The following is a 20,529-nucleotide window of genomic DNA, read 5'->3' on the forward strand; positions in this document are numbered from 1 at the left end:
TATCATCGAGAAATAGAAACAAACTTTAGGTCAAAGCTGTCTCAAAAATTAATCTGTATCCATCATGTGTGATGCAGAAACTATTACATGATAACCAGCTGGATTTCAAAGACAGATACATATATTTTAGCACAAACAGAGAATCATTGCAAAACAAAGTGATTGAAAAGAGAAATTAGGTTACAGAAAGTCAATATTTCCAACAATGCCTCCACAGTGCTTGCAGCAATATGGACATTTTCAGAGAAAATGGAGAACTTACTTCTCATATAATTATTAAAGTTTTGCATTATTAAATACAGCAATTTGACAGTCTTTGTGCTGGCTCTTTATATCAATTTTTAACATCATACACATCAATAGCAACAGAACAGTGGTGTCCTACAGACAATCCTTTAGGATTTAGGATAGATATACAATCTATGCTACACTTATGCGTTTACACACACTACTTTTTTGTAGACTTTTTCGAGGGAGTTCAAAAGTCCAAGTTTATTTTCCCTTAAGGCCATGTGTACAACTTAGATGCCTTTCCTATGATATTCAGCTTGCTCCCGTGGGAAGCAAACTTGAGCCACCCATCTAACCCAAGTCTAACTGAATTAAGAGAATTAAGAAATAGTAATATTTAGTGTCTTGTATGAATCACTGAAATGCAAAACTGAAAGGCATCTAATTTATAAAAACGGTTTTCCAACTTCTTGTCTCTTATTCTGTTGCACATGCCTCAGTCTCTCCTTAGATCGTCATGTTGGACCATATTGCCTAGCAACTTTCACTGGAAATGATGAGTTGGATTAAATGAAAAACCCAATACAGTTGTTGCCTGCCAATATGAGGTTCATAAGAGTGATGATATGACCATGACTGTGGGGTTTGCAGAGTTCCTAAGCCCTTGCAGATCCACTTACTTTATTTTTAAATAGGCCAAAACACTTTCAGCAGAGAAGAAAAGGGAACGTAGAAGGTATACTATAGCACTGCAAAATATATGTTATGTCTAATCGTCAAAGGAATTCATAGTTTCCCTATAAGTGTCAACATCAGTTGTAAGGTGGGGTATGACCGAGGTACCTTGTTGGTGTTGGACAGGTTTCGTAGCCAACTGGATGACTTGTCTTTTTCAACAGAACTAGGGGAATGGATGATGGAGTCATCAGCCTTGGGTTTTTTAGCAACAGGCTCAGAGGAAAGCTAAAAAGAAAACACAAACATCATATTAGAATTGCAGACTGTCATTTTACAATTTTTATATCAATAAACTAAAACACCTTTCAGCACACACACAGATGTTGATGTACATAAAATCTCAATAATGTCAGAATGATTGGGCAGAGGACGGTATTCACGATTGGTTCACAAATAGCCTTTAAATGCATGGGTGGTCTTTTTTATGTTAACACACAGATCAACATCTTGAGATGAGCTTTAATACTTTAGTGCTCCCCAACGGAATGGTCTTATCCATCCTTTAAACTATATCTTCGCATATATGCCTTTTGAGCGGATATCAAAAACTACACACCAGACTAACAGGCTTAAGTCAAATGTATGACTGGCTTGAACCTAAAAGGAATATATTTTATGTGACGCACATCAGGAAAGAACAGGGCAGACTGTGTTTTTTTTATTTGTAATGGTTGTTATGTAGATGACTTCACCCTGCCACAGCTGCACTGGATACTGTGTAGGATGCCAAATCTTGTTTTGACTTTTCCACAAGTGTTTTGATGGATGTACTGCAAATCATGCTAAAGCTTTAAAAAAATAAATAAAAACTTACTGGCGACAATTGCTTTCCCCTCAGTTTAACCCAAACTGCTGAAAATGTAAATTTGCCTCAGGCGGCAGTGAGTGGCCAGTTACAAGCGGCAGCAAAAAGCTGCCTCCTGTAACTAAGAGCCGAATTTCTGGTTTCCGACTCGGCTAGCGATAGATCGCTCATTGCGCTAGCGGTGCAGCCACTTTTGACTTGCTCCGACGGTAAACTTTTTAGCGTGGAAAAGAGGGGCAGCAATAGCCCACGGATCGCCCCTGAATAGAGAGACATTCCATCAAATCTTAAGAATAGACAAAGCATACAAGTCCATACTTCTACTAATAGGGAATTCTGCTAAGAAAACATTTGCAAAGAGAGGTCTTCCTCGGGTTTTGATCGGCTGAAGAGCTATAAAAATGAACTAAAGTAAACACAATTTTCTTGTGTTTTCTTTCCTTAAACACACATACGACACATTTTATCCATGATATTTGCCAACTGACAAGATGGAACAACAAATCACTGTCACTGGTAAGATTTTATTGCAAGTTTTAACTTGTAGAAACTCCTTTAATAGAATTTTCCACTTCAACATCAAGCAGGACAGGTGAATTAGGTTCATAAGTGATGGTTTCTGGTCTGGCCTCCTCATAGTATCAACTATGATTCTACCAAAGATGTGGATTATGGTAACTTGAGTTATAACCAAGGAAATATGAACCAGTGACCTAGAACTGGGAAACTCTGCACACCATTTGGCACATATTCAAGGCCTATAATTAAACATTTAGAACGCTTTTCTATGGTAAGGAAAAAAGTATTAATCGGCAAAACTATTGCCAAGAAAACTACTGCTGATCCCTTGTCTTAAAGGTGACTAGCCATAGAAGAAATAGAAGTAATGTTCTCTTCATCTTTAAGATTTACCAATCGATTTAGAAAGTTGTGATCAATTCAATTATGGGGTGCCCCGAATCCCAAACCGAATCTTAATTTGCACACAAAATTTTTTTTTCAGCTTGCACTCAGATTCGCCTGAATGAAAAATGCTGAGATTTGGTCAAATCCCAAAACGAATCCTAGTGTCCTAGTGCAAAGAAGTCAGAGTTTGATTGACAGCTTTATTTCCGCAGATATCACAAGCCATAGAAATTAGAGATACATTTAAAGCAGTCTTAGGGTGAGGCCTTCCTGTTTCAATACTTGTGACTGGAGAAAAATGTAAAGGTTCACAACGATAGCAAAACCACAATGCCAGGCATTAGTTTTACTAGAATATACATTTATGTCTTTAAACTTAAAAATTCGAAACATTAAAAAAATCTACTAATGAACAGAAGTCAGATCCTCTGCATGAAAATTCTGCAAAGACAAGTGAACCCTGAAGTCAAATACAGAGGTGTTTTTTCCCCGGTAAAAACTACCTTAGCAAATGGATTAGGTCGGCTGGCTCAAAGGTCTAGAATCAAGTATTATGATTTAACTGTAAACAATCTGGAATGTTTCAGGAGGCATAATGGAATAAGCTGTTGCCAAAAAAAGGGTTAAAAGGATAGCCAGCACTGTGATTAAAGTGAGCAGGGGGGGGGGAAAGAGCAATTTCTTACAATCAAATGATCTGGCCCTTAGAAGAGGACACAGCATAGCACGCAGCTGCTTTCAGGGAAGCAGTGTCTGGATACCATTGTACTAGACAAAACAGACTTCACCACTAAACTTTGAGAGGCAGCGTGTGTAATCAAAGCCACTCAGTGTCTGAAGTGTGGATGATACAGCAAGGGAAAACAATAGCCTTTTTGAAATGGCCTTTCCTGGTCTGAAGTCTCCCCTTTCCCTTGCATCTCAGACCCCTCTATTCACAAAAATGATGTAGACTGAAATGAGTAATAAGCAGCTGGACTGATCTGAGCGCCTAATGGGGCCTAGAAGATAAAGCTGGGGGCATTCTCTCTCTATTAGTGGTGCTTAATCGTACACAGATTACATTTCTCTAAAGCTATACTAGTACATATCATATCCCCCTCTAGGGAGTGTAGGGCACCTAACAAGATCACTGAGATTTTACAATCCCAGAGGCTGTATGTCCAGCCGTTTTCGCTCCGGAACAGAGAAAATAATTTGTTTCATTCTCTTGGGTTGCATGGAAATCCATGGATAGTATAGACGGGTCATTATTACTCTCTGCAATATCAACATGTCATATGTATTATAACCACACACACACATCATATGTATTATAACCACACACACACACACATCATATGTATTATAACCACACATACACATCATATGTATTATAACCACACACACACATCATATGTATTATAACCACACACACATCATATGTATTATAATCACATATACACACACATCATATGTATTATAACCACACACACACACACACACATCATATGTATTATAACCACACACACACACACACATCATATGTATTATAACCACACACACATCATATGTATTATAACCACACACACACACATCATATGTATTATAATCACATATACACACACATCATATGTATTATAACCACACACGCACACTCACACTAAAACTCAAGAATATGCTAATAACCCATTCAATCTTAAATTGTTCTCCGGAAGCCCTCCAATAACTGTATCCAAAGATAAAGTGCTGATACTGCTGTCACTGTGTAACAGTTCTATAGCAGATATATAAATATTCTCACAGTGCCAATAAAAATGTACTCCGTTTCTCCTTGGAAAGCTGAAGGCTTTGTAGTATCTCATAAATGAGATCTGTGCATGTAACCTATTGAAGGGTAACTGTTACAATACATTGTTGACTTTCCCTCCCTTGTACACCTTTGTGCAAGACTGATATTTCCTTTAAAAACACACACCCGGGTGCAAGACAGACATTTCCTTTGATGTGCACCGCTTTGTGGAATATACATATTTCCTCTTACATGCAGACCTCAGCTGAATCAATATTTCCTCCATCAAGATGACATGGGGGGGAATTGCCAGAGAGAGCCTTTGGCCCAGGCACTGGTTACATTTTTTGCCTAAATGGCTCAAATAGACTAAAAGTATAAGCAACAAAGTTTTTTTTTGTTTTTTTTTTAGTAGGCAAAGGAAAAAGACTTCCTTTCACCATGTACTCTGTGTTTTTAGCATAAGCATGCTCACATCTATGAGAGACGTTCTCATGAAGTGAAGAGTGCAGATAAAGATAGCCTTCCCCTCCTGGTACGCTTGCAGATAACAATGAAGGGTATATCTGTGTAAGCTACTGCACCATAAAGGAGCAGCCACACTCCTGGGATGATCCGACAAGGTTATCTCTGAGTAGCTCCTGTTTGTTTATAGACAGACAATAGAATATATGTAAATGCAGTTCCATCAAAACATTTAGGAGGATATAACTGACTAATGCTGGCCATACATTATAAGGGTTGGGGCACACCTGGAGAATCAGGGAGATTTAGTCGCCCGGCATCTTATCACCTCTTCTTTGGGGCGACTAATCTCCAATAATTGCTTGCCCGTGTCTTCCTCTGGCTTCAATGAAAACCCCCCGGCACCTATGCATTTGCGGTGCTTCGATTTCTGAAGTTGCCAAGAGTTTACTCGTGAGGAAGGTGAGATTAGTCTCCCCAAAGTAGAGGCGATTAGTCGCTAGGCGACTAAATCTCCCTGAATCTCCAGGTGTGCCCTAACCCTAAGAGACGCTTGTTTGGGAGGTTGCCAAATGAGTGGATCTTTACCAAGTACAGTATGTAGATGATATTGGGCTAATCAAATCTTTAGCCCTAAAATCCTTTGTTAAGGACTTGACCTCTCTGTTGATGGGAAAGCTGCTGTTTGTTCTACCTATGAGCAGAGAGCATAGAAGTTCATCTCTTTCAATGGTTCCATTATAAAGAGTAAATAGATGATGCTGGATAAGATCTATAGTAACTTTCTATAAATGGCCAGTTAAATATATTATCAAAGAGACACTTCTATCTGCATAACTCTGTTCCTTTGCTCTCACCAGCCTAAAAATATATCTGATCAATAAATGCCAACACACGATACTACCAGTTAATAAATTGACCAAATTGAACGCATGGCTTTACAAAGCAATATCCATCTCACAGGTAGAGGAGAACCCTTGTTTAGATCAGCAAGAAATAATAAACATAATTGGAAATGGATGTTTAATGGTCGCTTTAATACATGTATGAATCTGTTAATACCTTGTTCTTTAAAGATGAGATATGTTTTGAAACATTTACAATAGTGCTATGGATCCCAGCAGAGATGGCAATTGGCCATCAATGTCACCGTGCACAAAGCAAAATGTCCCTTTGTAGACTGAATTGCCGAGAAGCTTATATCTTACCTGCATGTAGTACTAATGGACATAAAATTGTATTGATCTGGGATTAAGAGATACTAGCCTGGCCTGCATTAGGATTTTGCTCATTCCTGGAAGCATTAAGAAATTGCACACAAAAGGTAAATGCTTTTTATATTAACTATTCAGAATGCCTAGCCTTGTTGCACTAATATGCAGAGACTGTAAACATGTTCCATGGCAGTCTGAGACTAGACTGATATGGTATAGTGATATACCATGTTACCAAGTGAGAATTAAGCCTCCTCTACGTAAACTGAGAATTGACAGAAGATTTAATAACCTATAAGTGCATTGTGCAGTTAGAGATTTACAGCAGTTTTATAAATAATTTTAGCTCGTAATTGTTGATGCATCTCTATCCTCACTCCAAGGTATGCAAGTGTTGCAGGTAGCCAGTCTTCTTTACAAAGTATCTCTTACAGCTTCCTAATAACCCTTACAGATATCTCTTACATGTACCTACAAGATGCTTCAACCCATTTGTGTCTAGGTATAGTGATACTTTTTGTACCTAACTGTAAGGGCTGCTTGTAAGTAACTGATGCGAAGTAGCTGGAAAACCTATACAGAGCTAAGTAGATTGAATTCTTGAAGTGTGCTGCTAATTCTGTGTAGAGACAAATTACGAATGGACATAATTACTGCTTAGGTAAGATTATCTGGGCACCCTGGAAAAGAAATAATGAGGGATGAAAATAGATTAACCCCCTCAAAATATATATTGCCTAGATGCAATAAACTTATTAAGAAAATAAAACATTTGTGATCTACAAGTAAAAAGTTTGAGGCAACAACAATTCATATTAAGTGTATTAAAAAGAAAAAAACAATTCTTCGCCTCCATTTTGCAGTTCCATTAGGCAGATTTACCGCCAGCAACCAGTCCTAAAACAGTGCAGGGAATTTTTTTTTTTTTTTTCGAAAGTACTTAATTACTTTAAGTGATTGTCAAGACTTTGGTAGTCTCCCCAGCATCTCTGAGGACAAAGCAGTCAAGCAATTAAACTCTTATAGACTTGCAAAGCTTCTTTGGCTGCCATTAGGAACATCACGTGTCCATTGTTCAAGAAGCTGCACCCAGGGGGAGCCAGAAAAAGTCTGCTAGTCTCTGTGCAATTATCTGGTGCAGTGTGATTTGAATTTGCTCTGTGCTTGAAGGGACAGAACAAGTCTTAACAGGGCTGCTGAAAGCATTTAGGTGCATACTGCATGTGCTTAGACACACAGTGTGCAGCTCTTTAACAACATATACAGCAAGCCAAGGCTCGCGGGAGATTGAAATGGCAGTCTCGCAGGCGCCTGTAAAGTCTCAGGATTTAACCAAAATTTTTTTTTTTTTTACAATGCATTCTTAACCCTTTCTCAAGGAAACGTTCTACTATTTTCTCTTGTATTAAGCAGAAAAGCTATGAATCAGATTTTGCCATCTATTTCATAATATATGTAGGTCACAATGTAAAAGTAAAAAGCATCCTGTAGGTGTATGCAAATTATAATGGATATTCATTCTTCTGTGCTCTTGCCCTGACTGGTGAATTCAACCATTACTGGGCAGCAAATCTATGGCTACTTTGGGTGAATTGTACAACTAAAGAGGAAAACAGCTTCAGAATCACCAGGAGTGTTGTTGCTTGTTATTATTGCGTTTATAATACATTTACATAGTTAAATTGGGTTGAAAAAAGACAAAGTCCATCAAGTTCAACCCCTCCAAATGAAAACCCAGCATCCATACACACACTCCTCCACATAAATTATATATACACACACACAAGATCCATGAATATCCTGTAAATTATATACTTATAAACCGTGCTTAGTGATGTCATCAGTTATAAACGGTGAGTAGTGATGTCATTTCTGTCACGACTCACTGAAACTTGTGTATTATAATAAAGTACCCCCTTTTGCAGAGTTCTATGACCAGTATAAAAAATGTTTTTCAAGGGTCGCTGAACTCTAACTTATAATATACTTATATTTTAAAAGAGGGGGTACTTTTCACTATTACTATTCACTATATTATAAAATCTGCCCACCCACAATTATGTAAAAGCTGGTCTCTTCTAGCACAGGGGTGTTGAATACCCATTATTCTCTTAAAAAAAAATGTGTGTGAAGTACAGTTATAATTCAACAGCTGGAGGGCTACAGGGATTACTTGTCTGGGACACTGTATTGTTTATCTGGCAGCCCTGAGAGTTGGTTTTATTGTGGCAATTAATGCTCAGGAATGTCATTTCCAGGTTCAAGGGGAAGCACTTTTCAAACTAAGCAGATTTCCCAGTGATGAAAGGATTTGCCTGGGTCAAAATAATGATCAAATCCCAGACAGATCGTTCAGTCCTTGCAGGTCAGGCTGCTGTATTAAACCTCCCCTTTCAAGACCAATTACATTTAATGTCTGCTTCCAGGACAGAGGGAAGGGGCTGATGAGCTGAAGGCACTGCTAAAACCTTTTAACATCAGACATGTGCCTGCAGATTAGAGCTTCAACAAATACACATACAGCTGGAGGTGATTTTGATCCCCAGTATTTTTAAGAAATTTAAATTGGTGTTAATATTAGTGTTTCCACAATACAGCTTGCAAAGTAGTTAACTTTACACCCAGTGGAGGGAAATTTGCAATTTCTTTTTTTACTAAAGTTTAACAGCACACATATACAGAGCATAAGCTATTACAACTAAGTAACAACTATATTTGCAGACCTCTGGCTTTTGTGGAATTCTAATTCTAAAAAATAAATAAAAAAAAATAGTTTATTAAATTACATCTAGATTGTAAGCTTTTTCAAGCAGGGCCCTCTGATCACATTTTTAATTTTGCAACTTGTTTGTTAAAATATTGCAAGGCCCTTGTTTATTTAAGCACTTTATGGATATATGAATGATGAGGATTGTTTTAGTTGTCAGGGCCACCAATGCTCTACTTTGGTGACAACAGTTTGCTTAGAGTGGTGCTGTATGATCTTTAGAAACCCATCCAACTCCAGGTCGGTCCATACACGATGATGATGCCAAGTCATTAGGAAACCGGAATACTTTTTTTGAACAATAAACTAATGTGTGGTTCCCACCCGTGACCCAATGGTTTCCAAATCAAGAGAGAGTTAGCTGGTTGCACTATGAAGCTAGATCTCTTGTGGAAGGTTTTCCAGGAATGTGTTTATCTCTAAAGGGTTTGTAGTACAGCAGGGAACACTGGCAAGTACAAACTCCAAGGCAACAAGGCCGCTGTTTGCATATCATCACCTTGAACTCGAAGGCTGCCGTTACTAAAGAGCAGACCCCACCTACACAAAAGCACACAACGAGAGTAAACCTAATTTTGCTGACAAGGGATTTTAAAGCAAAAACAAACTTTACAAAATTTAAGAGAACTATAGGCTATATTAGTCTACGCTCAGAGCATTCTTATATATGGAGAGGGAAATAATTTGCACACCTTGCCTGAAACATTCTAAATAGAAACGCATTGAATTTAAACATTACAAAGAATTCTGGGGCCCCTATGTATGCATCCAGAGAAATGTTAAGATGCTTGCTGGGGAACTTTGCAGGAGCCATTTCCCAAGAGATCCCAGTGATTAAATGAATAAGCTAGATGTGCACAATTATTGGCTGTGTATCCTATCAATCAATGTATGCCTTCCAAACACCGAAAAGCTACATTTTAAGGGATCCAGTTTCACTTCTGGGCCACCAACCACAACTGCAAGGTCATATCTAGAAAAGAAAAAAAACCCGACATTTGCTAGGCTGCACAAGACATCTCTGTGCCTGAATCAGTCCTGCTCAGCCCCTTCCAAGCAATTTGTCGAGCTCTGTTAATAAGGGCAATGGTAAATCGACCAGCATTAAGCAACTTGCCTAGTGTGCGTTCTCAATGAAATCTATTCTTGTTTGCAATCCAGGGCTTTGCAGAATAAATCTACAATGTATCGTAGACTACAGAGGGAGCATTCATTCTGATATTGCTGGAGGTTCCTCTGACCCTTGCTGGTTGGGATTGTGTAAATGTGCTTCCTGAAGAGAAATAGGGCAACTATAAATTCTTTCACATCAATGCAGTCCTGCTAATGCAGTGCTGAGGTTGTAGCTTTTTCCCTGTCCTCCCGTTCCACTTTGCCTTATGTCAAATCAAATTACATGAACAATCAATTTTTCTGTCTAGCCATTTTTTTCCCTGTACGCTTGCTCCTTGAAGGGGGTGGAAGGGAGGGAGGTGGGTGCTTGGGAGTCTTGCCAGAGATTCAAAAGGTTTGGCGACAATGTGGCCTCTCTTTACTTTATTCCTGGCTACCCTCCAAAATTCACACCTGCACAGTACCCATGAAACCCTACTAAAAACTTCAGCAAGGAGTGTTAAATGAAATTAGATTGGCAGAGAGCAAAAGGAGGACTCCAGCAGTAAAGGGATACGTTATAATTCACAAAGACCATGCCTTTTCTTCTGCTGCTTCAATAAAGCCACAAGGAAGTGCTGTCTGGGACAACCTATAATTATGAAAATACTTCTAACATTAAGACCAGGACTAGCAAAAGGCAAAACAAATATAACCACATACAGATTAGCATTTATTCAGGAGATCATGTATTTGTCGAGTCTATTTTGTGATCAGCAATATAATAATGCAGCACCATTTCCCCTTATACAATGAAACATATTATTCTCTCCCTTACAGGAACTAATTCAGCATTAAAAGTGAGCTGTAAATTCCATTCCAGACAGATTATTTAAAGGAACTGTACACTGCTTCTCTGTGTTTGCCTGTACTGGGCAGATTTAGATTTTGCACAACATTTTCAACAACAGTACTATCAGTTGCACACTAGGTGTTGCTGTTCCAATTGTGTCTATGATGAATGACAGCCAAACAGTGGAAACATAGAAAACTGCATAATTAATGGAAGCACTTTATGTTGAGAATTGCAGTGTATTTATGTGGCATGCAAACAACAAGCTTTTACACAACTGCCAAATTTGACCAAAAAAAGATAAAATCAATTAACAAAAAGTATAAAGAACAAAAGCATAGACACATGAAATATCTAAAGACAACATCGAAACAAACAAAAAAAAGTACACTAGGGAAACTAATGAGGAGCAGATCTGATTTACTGTGAAGTGAAGATGCTTTGATATTGCATGCTTTATAGTGAATGTACAAAATGTTTTGCTATCGGGTAGAAAGAGAAGCGGAGGAAAACAAACTGCCCCATGGGATACTAAAAAGCATAAAGAAGTTGTGGCTCAAAAGGAAAACATGCGGGAACAATGCACCATGGAGAGTGGAAGGGGTGAGAAGAGGTCAGTGGCTTTCATGAGTGTTCTAGTGGGCGTGCACAGCTATGAAAGATGGTTGGAGCCCATAAGGGTCATTTCCAGCCCTGTTTCTGGGCTGGAGGTTCAATCCGAGGTAAATGGCTAGACAAGAGCCATTAAAACAGAAGCCCTTTTGAAAAAAGGACGACACTAATTCTTAACTCTTTGTTCAAGCTGATGACCAGATACAATGAAGCATGGGGAAAACTTGCTCATAACAAAAGGCACAGCACAGGATTCAGTTCTTCACTGCTCTTTCTCTGCCAACTAGCAATGAAAAAGCATTCACATTCAATGGATTCTGGGTAGGAATATGTGAAGGGCCCATTCTAAAAGAGAGACCCATAAAATAATGTAAGTCAAATTTAGGAGGCTTAGATCTGGGAAAAAAACAGTATTAAGCAATGTCATATATGTGTAAAATGTAATGTGAAATGTTTGGTTTTAAATAATTTGTACATGAACTGACAACAGTGCCTGTTACTGGATCTTAACTTTTCAAGGGATAACTGGGAATAAAAGAGTGCAAAAAAGCCAATATACAGTCAAATAAAAATATCTTTTTTTTTTTTTTTTTTTACAGACAGCATTATAATACTGTCTTCTGAGTAAAATAGACTTCTTTATTCAACGATTACAAGAGGAAGGAGAGCCTTTTTCTTAGATTCTAAAGCTGTTTAGCCTCAGACATTCCAGAGTTGTTACACCCATAGTTGCGGGGTGTACATGCTAATGGATTTTTGGCTCCCTGCCCTTCCTTACAAAGGATCAATATGAAACAAGCAAAGTTTTCCATCCAGGATTAAAGGAGATGTTACCCAAGATGAGAAAGGCAGCATGGAACACAGGATGTTGTGGTCACAACACTTGGAAGGGTTATATACTAGGAATCCAAGTTAATTAAAAGAGAATGCTTTAATATGAACTTCAAGGAAGCGTGGCTCTTGTTTATGGCTGCCCAGCTTAAATGCACTTTTATGACCGATAAAAAAAAACAAAAAAAACTAAAGAGACCTTAAGACAAGGTGTCCGTTATTAGACACAGACAAATGCTAGCTGGCCATGATTGTGAAATAAAACTTACACAACGTATAGACTGTTAAAGCAGCACACAGGTCTCATCAACATATGGGGCACACATTTGTATAATATTCTAAATAAATATAATGAATCTTTAAGCAGATAAATATTACCGACTTCAGTGTCTAGGAACACAAATTACATGTGTTAGCCATGCCTAGTAAAGCCATATATCATTCAGGTCTAACTGGTTAAAGTTAACATATAGCTCATAAATGTATCTTTTATTACTTTATATGTCTAACATGATTTATTATAGATTAACGGAAACGCCTCTATGACAACATGAACTGCTTACCTTGCAACCAAAAAAAGTGAATTGACACGGCCCCTATTCAAACGTTATGGTTACAAACACACAAACTATGTGGGCATCATCATCACTTCATCAAGCTACAATAAACAAATGCCCAAATGTAAAAAGTGTGACAAAAAGATGGACAAATCAGCAAATGGTTTACTCTGGTATTTTAAGCCTCAGTAAAACAGCTCTTGGTGAAGCCTTCCATACAGCATAGGTAGCACTGCCTATAGTTAGAAAAGAAGTGGGAAGCTTAATACTTAAAGGGGAACGATCGCGAAAATTAATTAATATAAGCTTCAGCATACTGAAATAACCTTTCTAAATATATTCAATTAAACATTATGCAGCGTTTCTGAAATAATCAAGTTTATCTTCACTATTCCTCTCTCTGCATCTGTTTCTCCTCATTCTGTCTTTATGTAGGAGTTGGGAGTCAGATGAATGATCCAATACATCTTACAGGGGGGCTCCTTTTGCCTAAATGTATTAGAGCTCACTATTAAACTCGCCAGAAATCCTGTCTCTCTACATGCAGAATTTGTGCAAAAGGCAGTTATTTTGTTAGATTTTGTTTGTACTGGAATCAGTTATTTGAGTGAGCTCTAATTCATCTGCTAGGAAAGGGAGCCCCCCCCCCCCATAAGATATATTGGATCATTCATCTGACACCCAACTCCTGCATGAAGACAGAATGAAGAGAAACCGATGTGGAGAGAGGGATAATGAATATAAACATCATTATTTCAGAAACTGGGAATTTTTAATTGATTGCATTTAGAAAGTTTCTTATTTCAATATGAGGAAACTTATATTAAATTCTTATTTTCGCGATAGGTCCCCCCCCCACACCAGTCAGATAAATATTCCCAAAGTCAGCTCCTGTGTGACCAGTATTAAATCAATAAATGTCCCCTGCTTGCTTGCCTCTTGATGATTCCATCTCTGGAATTGTGTGGTAGGAACTCAAAAGGCTTGGTTTTATGGACAAGAATGCTTTAAAATATGGCGTATAGTGGTAAATGGAAAGACGGGGAACCCCACTCTCGCCAAACAATTATATTAATCAAACTCTTACTTGGGCCTGTGAATAGCACTTTAGGCTCCTTCCATCACGGTGTACTACTAAAGACTTTGGAGTTCTATAATCTGCCACTTACCACAAAAGCAGAAATGCCCCATAGAATTGGTTTCTGGCCTACAAATATGCTGCAGCCATTCACAACCCTAAAAGGGGTAATTAAGTAAAGTTTTTCAGTCGGTGGTTTAGCATGATCCTCCTTGCTAAAGATTCTCCCGTGCAGCACAAAAGCAAGCAGAGGTCTATTTCTTTACCAGTTTGAAGTTTTAAATGAAACCAGAATGAATAGAATAATCGGATGGTTGTTCAACCTGTCGATTTAATTTTCCACCCTGAAAGTGAAGTGCTAAATAGTAGGGCTAATCCGCTTTACTTGCAGAGAAGAGGAGAAAAGAGAAGGCAGAGGTTGAGATTAAAACAAGGGAATAAAACAGAAAATAGAGGGAGATGGCAAAAGGAGTAATAATAATAAAAACGGCCATAAAACTATCTAATTTTCAATTCCCCATAATCCTTTTTTCCCCCTCTCATCTCTCCCTCCTTTTTGACTGCCACAGTAGAATGCTGATCCATGCGTCTTCTGAAACATTAACATTTAACAGAGATTTTGTGTCTGCTGAATTCCAAGAAATAAAAATAAACTCTAGTCTCGCACTGGCTGCCAGGCAGAGGCCTGTGTTTACCAAGGGGAATGTTTGTTCTCTCTCCAGTGACGGCCCACTTCTGAACCGACAGTACACCTTGGTACATGACGTGAAAATCTGCTTTCATAGAGACGGATGCAAAACTCTATGTGAAAGCAAAGATGTGTGCAGAAGAGGTGACTGGCACACTCACGCAGCCATTTCTCCTCTAACAGCTGAGATGCTCATTGACAAGCCGTTTTCACCATGAGTTAGAGAGATGTATGTCTAAAAATACAATGACGACTATAATTGGTAATGATGCAATAACGTTGTCCCATACACAACTGCTAGTGTCAGCGATGCTTTCGGGTATGTGATTGACCCATACAAGCCGTAAATTGTGCGTGAACAATCAAATTTTTTGGCGTGCTGATATCATACACTTGCACTGCCTAGGGTGAACATTGGTAGGAATATCAAGAGGCACATTTATCAAAGGTTGAATTACAAATTCATGCAAGTTTTTAAAAACTACCCTAAACTCCCATAAATTTGAAATTTATTTTTCAAAAAATCAAATTTTTCAAACTCGGATTCTCCAGAGAAAACTCAAATGTCTGGAAGGCTGTAAACAACTCCAAATCGATCCCACTGACAGCAATTTGGCAGGTTTTAGGCAGCGAATAGTCAAATTTGAGTTCTTAAGGGGCCAGAGTATAATTTCGAAAATCAGATTTTTTTGTTTTTTAAAACTCGAATCTCGATTTTTTTAAGACTCTAATTTCAATATCTACCTAATTGAATTTGACAGTTTTGACCATAAAAGAATTAGAAAATTAGAATTTTCAATTCGACCCTTGATAAATCTGCCCCCAAGAGTCCCTCAATGACATGAAATGCAGTTTACATGAGAATAAAAATATCAGCACTACAATCCATCACCAAGTGAAAATACAACGTCTAACACTGTTTTTATGCATCATCATATCAAATGAGGCAGTTCTGTATAGGTGGTATTGATAAAAGTTAAGAGGTAGTAATAGAAGTGCTACAGAATAACCTCTATCAAGGGCTTATTAGTAGAAAAAAATGCAAAAATCTATTCCTCTAGATTTTTTAAACTTTCTGTCTGCTGGTAGAATTCTGGGAGATGTGGTTCCACGAAAGGCCTGCCATGTGCCCATGCCTTGGTTACAAAAGCAGCGCCAATTGGAGCTGCAGAATATTCATCAGCTCTTCATGGTCAAAAAAAGAAATGAGTTAATAATAGTAAAACCCTAACAAAAATAAAATATTCTAGATAGTTAATAAAGAAAAACAATATACAAGGCATGGCTGAATGAAAGCGAGAAAAAAGTCACTTGGACCAGATTATAGAAAAAGAAAAAAACCTATATCATACAGCGACAAACCAACCCCTGCAAAATGTTTTTTTTAAGAGCACATTACATGGCTGCAAAATTATAGGTTCTTGGGAAGCTAGCAAGGCAGAATGGAGGGTGCATGTGTTATTAAAAAAAAAAACAAGTGCAGATGGATATCTTTAAAATTCAATATCTGAAACAGAAGAACAACGTGCACCCAGAGCCAAAAAAACAATGGGAGGAGGAAGAGAAAATGCTGGTATGAGTCAAAAATAACTTCTGTTTAGGTTTTCAGGCTTGCTATATAATTTTTAAAATGTCAGGTTATGCATACAGCAGTAACTGTGGTATAAAGTGGCAAGTAGTTGAAGGCAAAATCTTTATTGATTAAAAGCAACGTATACATACTTATCAGGAGTCAGGTCTCCTAATACAGGGCAACAAAAGGAAAAAGGAGCAAGTTTACAATGAGTTTTAAAACTTGCAAATTTCCAAACAAAAATGACAAAATATCTTCACAGCAGAATTTTTCTACAACACTATGATCATATTTTTAGTTACTTGTTATACCCATGTATAATGTACTTTCCTCTCCCAACTATAGAAAGTAAACACTTTTTCATAATCCAAAGAAATAAGCCAGATGAACGAATGACAACCAGAATCAAGGCTGATTGACAGCATGTGGCCAGAGAGTGCATTTCCTTTGACATCATGTTAGTGCCATACGCATCATATGGGGCCTTGGTTTGAAGTCCCATCAACGGATTATTCTGCTTCTGAAAAGACAGAAGCCCTCTGTGGTTCTTGTGACATAAGAGCACCTTGAAGGCAGTGCAAATCGGCCAACTAGTTCAGAAGGTCGTGTATTTCAATGATCCAAGGAATCAATCAGTTCTTCAATTGAAGATCCAGCATTGAAGGTGTAAAATAAAGCCCCAAGGAAGGGAAGCTGCCACATTCCCTTTTAACAGCTAATAATGAAAGAATATGCAACCTACCTATAAAAGTTCCCAAATGATCTCAAAGCCCACAGTGAAATGAATACCTGCCATTTATTTCTACTTCACAAGGCAAACATATAGGTTTTGACTTGCTGTTCGCCAGGCCTCAGAGATAATGATGAGTTTAAACATGCTGGCGCTTATGGAGAGAACAACCTATAAAATGTGGCTGGCAGTTTGATGTTTTATAGGAAAATTAGCTGGCTCTTTGAAGTGATAGTTTGGTTCCTGGTGTAAAGAAAAAGCAGGGAAGACTTCTCCAGCTCTGGGGAGGCTCAAGTATTGGGGATTTCAGACAACTAGGTCAAAGCTTTATTGTCTGTTTGCAAAAGGCAGTTTTATTCTTCTGACTTCAGAGTACAGTCTGGTTCCACAGGCCATCATCACTTTTGAAGTCTCTAAATGAGCGTGAAGGACGGCATGTCAATCGTTGGTAACCAGGATCACAATGTGAAGAGGGCGCTAAAGGTTGCATGACCGTAGACTATATTAAGATTACCACATTTCATAAAAATATACATTTTTCACTGCTTTACATACAGTAATTTTAACCACCTGAAAATTGCCAAAAACAATGTCTTTAAGATGAAAAACACGGATAAAAAAGGGTATTTTCATTGGTCCAAACGCATTTGTGGCCAATATAATAACCATATTATGCACCACTGTAGAACGGAAAAATAGTGCATAAAAACATTAAACAACTAACTGGCCTTTGGCCCCAAGCTCACTCTAAAGGCTATCCATGAATATGTAGTAGAGTAAGAATGCATTTAGGCCAAAAATCAATCCCATTGCCTTCAGGGCGGAGGTATCCAATCAGTTTCTATGAACGCCAAAATGGGCCAGCCCTGCCTAACATATTAAGGGTGATTTTAGCAGTTTTCTTTTTGACAGAATCCAGAATTTTTTTTAATATGTTTATAAAAGGATTAGCTGTGAGTATAACAAGCTTTTGCTGCCTATTTCAAGAAAATGCATTCATGATATAAGCAGGGAAATACCAAAAACAATGTAACAAGCTAGTTAAAACAAGAAAGCAACGTAAAATCTTCCTTTTTTTATGCACAACCTAGTTACACTTTGAACCTTTGCAAGGCTGTACATTCTTGATTTACATCCATTATACTGTACCTCTGCTGTGAGCAATAAAAAAATGTCTATGTTTTTTCCTTTCGCTCTCTGCTTTGTCTGGGGCTCCAATTCAAAAATTCCAGACTGTATTATCACTGTCCACCTGATTTTTTTTCTTCGCTTAAAATACCACACTATCAGACTCCACTGGAACACTTTTTTTTAATAAGCATACTGTCGAATGAAAGAAAATTTCAGAACAAGCATCCTCAGCTGTATTGTAAATCAGTAGTTGGCAGTTTATACCCACTGAGAGACTGGAGGAAAGTGGCAGGCAAGAAGCAAGCAGCTTGAAACATTTATAGGTTGTAATCTGTCTCCTACAATAGAACAGTTATAGAATTCACAGCTACCTAGCACTACAATATGGCAAGTATCGGCTACAATTTTCAAAAAAGACTATTTCTACATAAAATTCATGGACCTGAGAAAAAGAAAGCATTTTTCTTGATTGGAGAAAAACTCAAAAAGAAATACATTTAAAAAGAGAAAGCAAAATATAACCATATCTGTATGCAGAGAAAGCTCTGGTGGACCCAGTTTGGTTTGGCAAACAGGCAACTTTCCACCAATCTGACTCCAGTTACTCTGCTATGACTCCCATCCAAGTGCAGCTGGGGATGTCATTAGAGAACAAGAAGAGGCATTTCCTGAGTGTATCCCCCCCCCCCCCGCATTCTTGGCAAGCAGAAAACAAGGAGAGAATGAGAGGACAAAGAAATGGAACAGCCCCCCACCCCCTTCCTTCACTGTATATCTGTATTTACACATACGGGTAAGAGGTGCCATATTGATTCCCTTAGACAGTACAGTATGAGGGTATAGCTTATTGTGTGCCCAGAACACTCCTTCACTGTATATTTGTATTTATTCATATGGGAGAAGGTGCCATATTGATTCCCTTTCTCTACATCCACAAAGAAAAACATGGAATTCTGTCAGATTCGTGTGTGCTACTCATGGAACAATATGGGCTTCTTTGTGAATATATAGAGGGTCCTTGATGTGCCAGCTGACACGTGTGAGAAAAAGCTCTAAAAAGAAACCCGTCTCTGAAATGTGGCCATGGGAAAAACGAGGCACTAACAATAAGCTTTTCTACCCAAAGCAGAAATACGTAGCCACAGAGTCGCTTTCATTCCATTTGAATTGACCACAGTGCATAAAAGTGCTAGAAATCGACGAACATGAGCACCGCAGAGTCTGATACTTTACTTCTGAATCACTCTGTATTTTCCATTCAGTGTTAACATGGAAAAAAATGCAGGGAAAATTTGCAGTGACAGGGAAGACTAAACAAATTCCTGTGGTAAAAGAAGCATACTCACTTGCTAACAACATCCCTCTTTTGGATCTAGACTTTATTTAGATTATCCTCTTCGTTACCCGGCAGCACACCTTTCATCAGGGTCATTATGCCAGGCCATAAGGGTCTTCTTTCTATAAAGTATGTTGTTTGCCATGGAAAACTAAATAATGTCCACGCCAGCCATATACGCTAAGTCCAAAAATGTTCTTGTTCTACAGAATACTAAGCACCGACATTGAAAAGCTGCCCAGCAGTAAAAGCCAGACTGTTGAAAACATGTAGTTGCCCTTTGCTATGACTCGCGCTGCAGATAAGATTATTAGAAAACCTGGTAGTTTTCAGTCAACATGGAACATATCTTTAAAGCAAACTATATAACGTGTGAAGGGAGACCAGCATAAAAAAAAATAGTTTCAAGGTGAAGGTTATTAATAGAATTGGAAATATATAACATGCAAGAACATGAATGGAAAAATCCGAATAACATTATGAACGTTGTTCTTCATCGCACACACTTCATGAATTAATTATTTGTAAATATAGCATTACCGCCATTTCAATTTTCAATTCGCTTAGCAATAAACGTAACATGAATAATGATTTTAACTATACTAAGAGGGTCCCAAACATGCTAGCCCAATAAAAATGATTAAGGATAAAAGAAGAGCCATGAACAACTTCTGAAGTCAAAATAAAAAGATCCTTTAATAATATAAGATTAGCTTGGTACAGGAAGTGTTCATGTCATTTTTTTTAATGGAAATCTCTTAAAGCACTCTCCATCTGAATGTGTTATACAGCCATCTTTAAGTACAAGGACACCCTGACTGAAGAGTACAAAGCAATTATTCAGTGGCACATAAGGAAATGAGAGTTTTGTTCTTTCCGCATTGAAAATGACATTGTGCTGTCTGAGAGGGAATGTTTTACTATGTTTCTATACAGCTCGTACATTCAGCAGCGGAGGGGAGCAGAACACTCGGCTCTCATATTGATTTAGCGTCTTTGCTAAATTGCTATTGACACCTCAGCTCAGACTATGATATTCCTCTGAGGGAACTAATCTATCCTTATCTGTAAATGGCCTCAGCTCTTGAAGGGGCGACACTAATATGCAATTGGCAGTTAAGTATAAGGATGGCTTAATGCTGTCTGATTTG

At 38.1% G+C, this 20,529-nt stretch overlaps 1 protein-coding gene across 2 annotated transcripts in view; it reads right to left on the bottom strand.

Annotated features, from left to right (window-relative positions):
• The window catches only part of ski.L (SKI proto-oncogene L homeolog), a 70,227-nt gene that overhangs the window by 11,008 nt on the left and 38,690 nt on the right, over positions 1-20,529 (bottom strand). For both annotated transcript variants that reach the window (XM_018224412.2, NM_001090643.2), the window contains 1 exon segment: positions 1,075-1,194. In XM_018224412.2, the coding sequence (XP_018079901.1) occupies positions 1,075-1,194 (120 nt within the window).

Source organism: Xenopus laevis, chromosome 7L, assembly GCF_017654675.1.
Source record: "Xenopus laevis strain J_2021 chromosome 7L, Xenopus_laevis_v10.1, whole genome shotgun sequence".
Lineage (NCBI taxonomy): Eukaryota > Metazoa > Chordata > Amphibia > Anura > Pipidae > Xenopus > Xenopus laevis.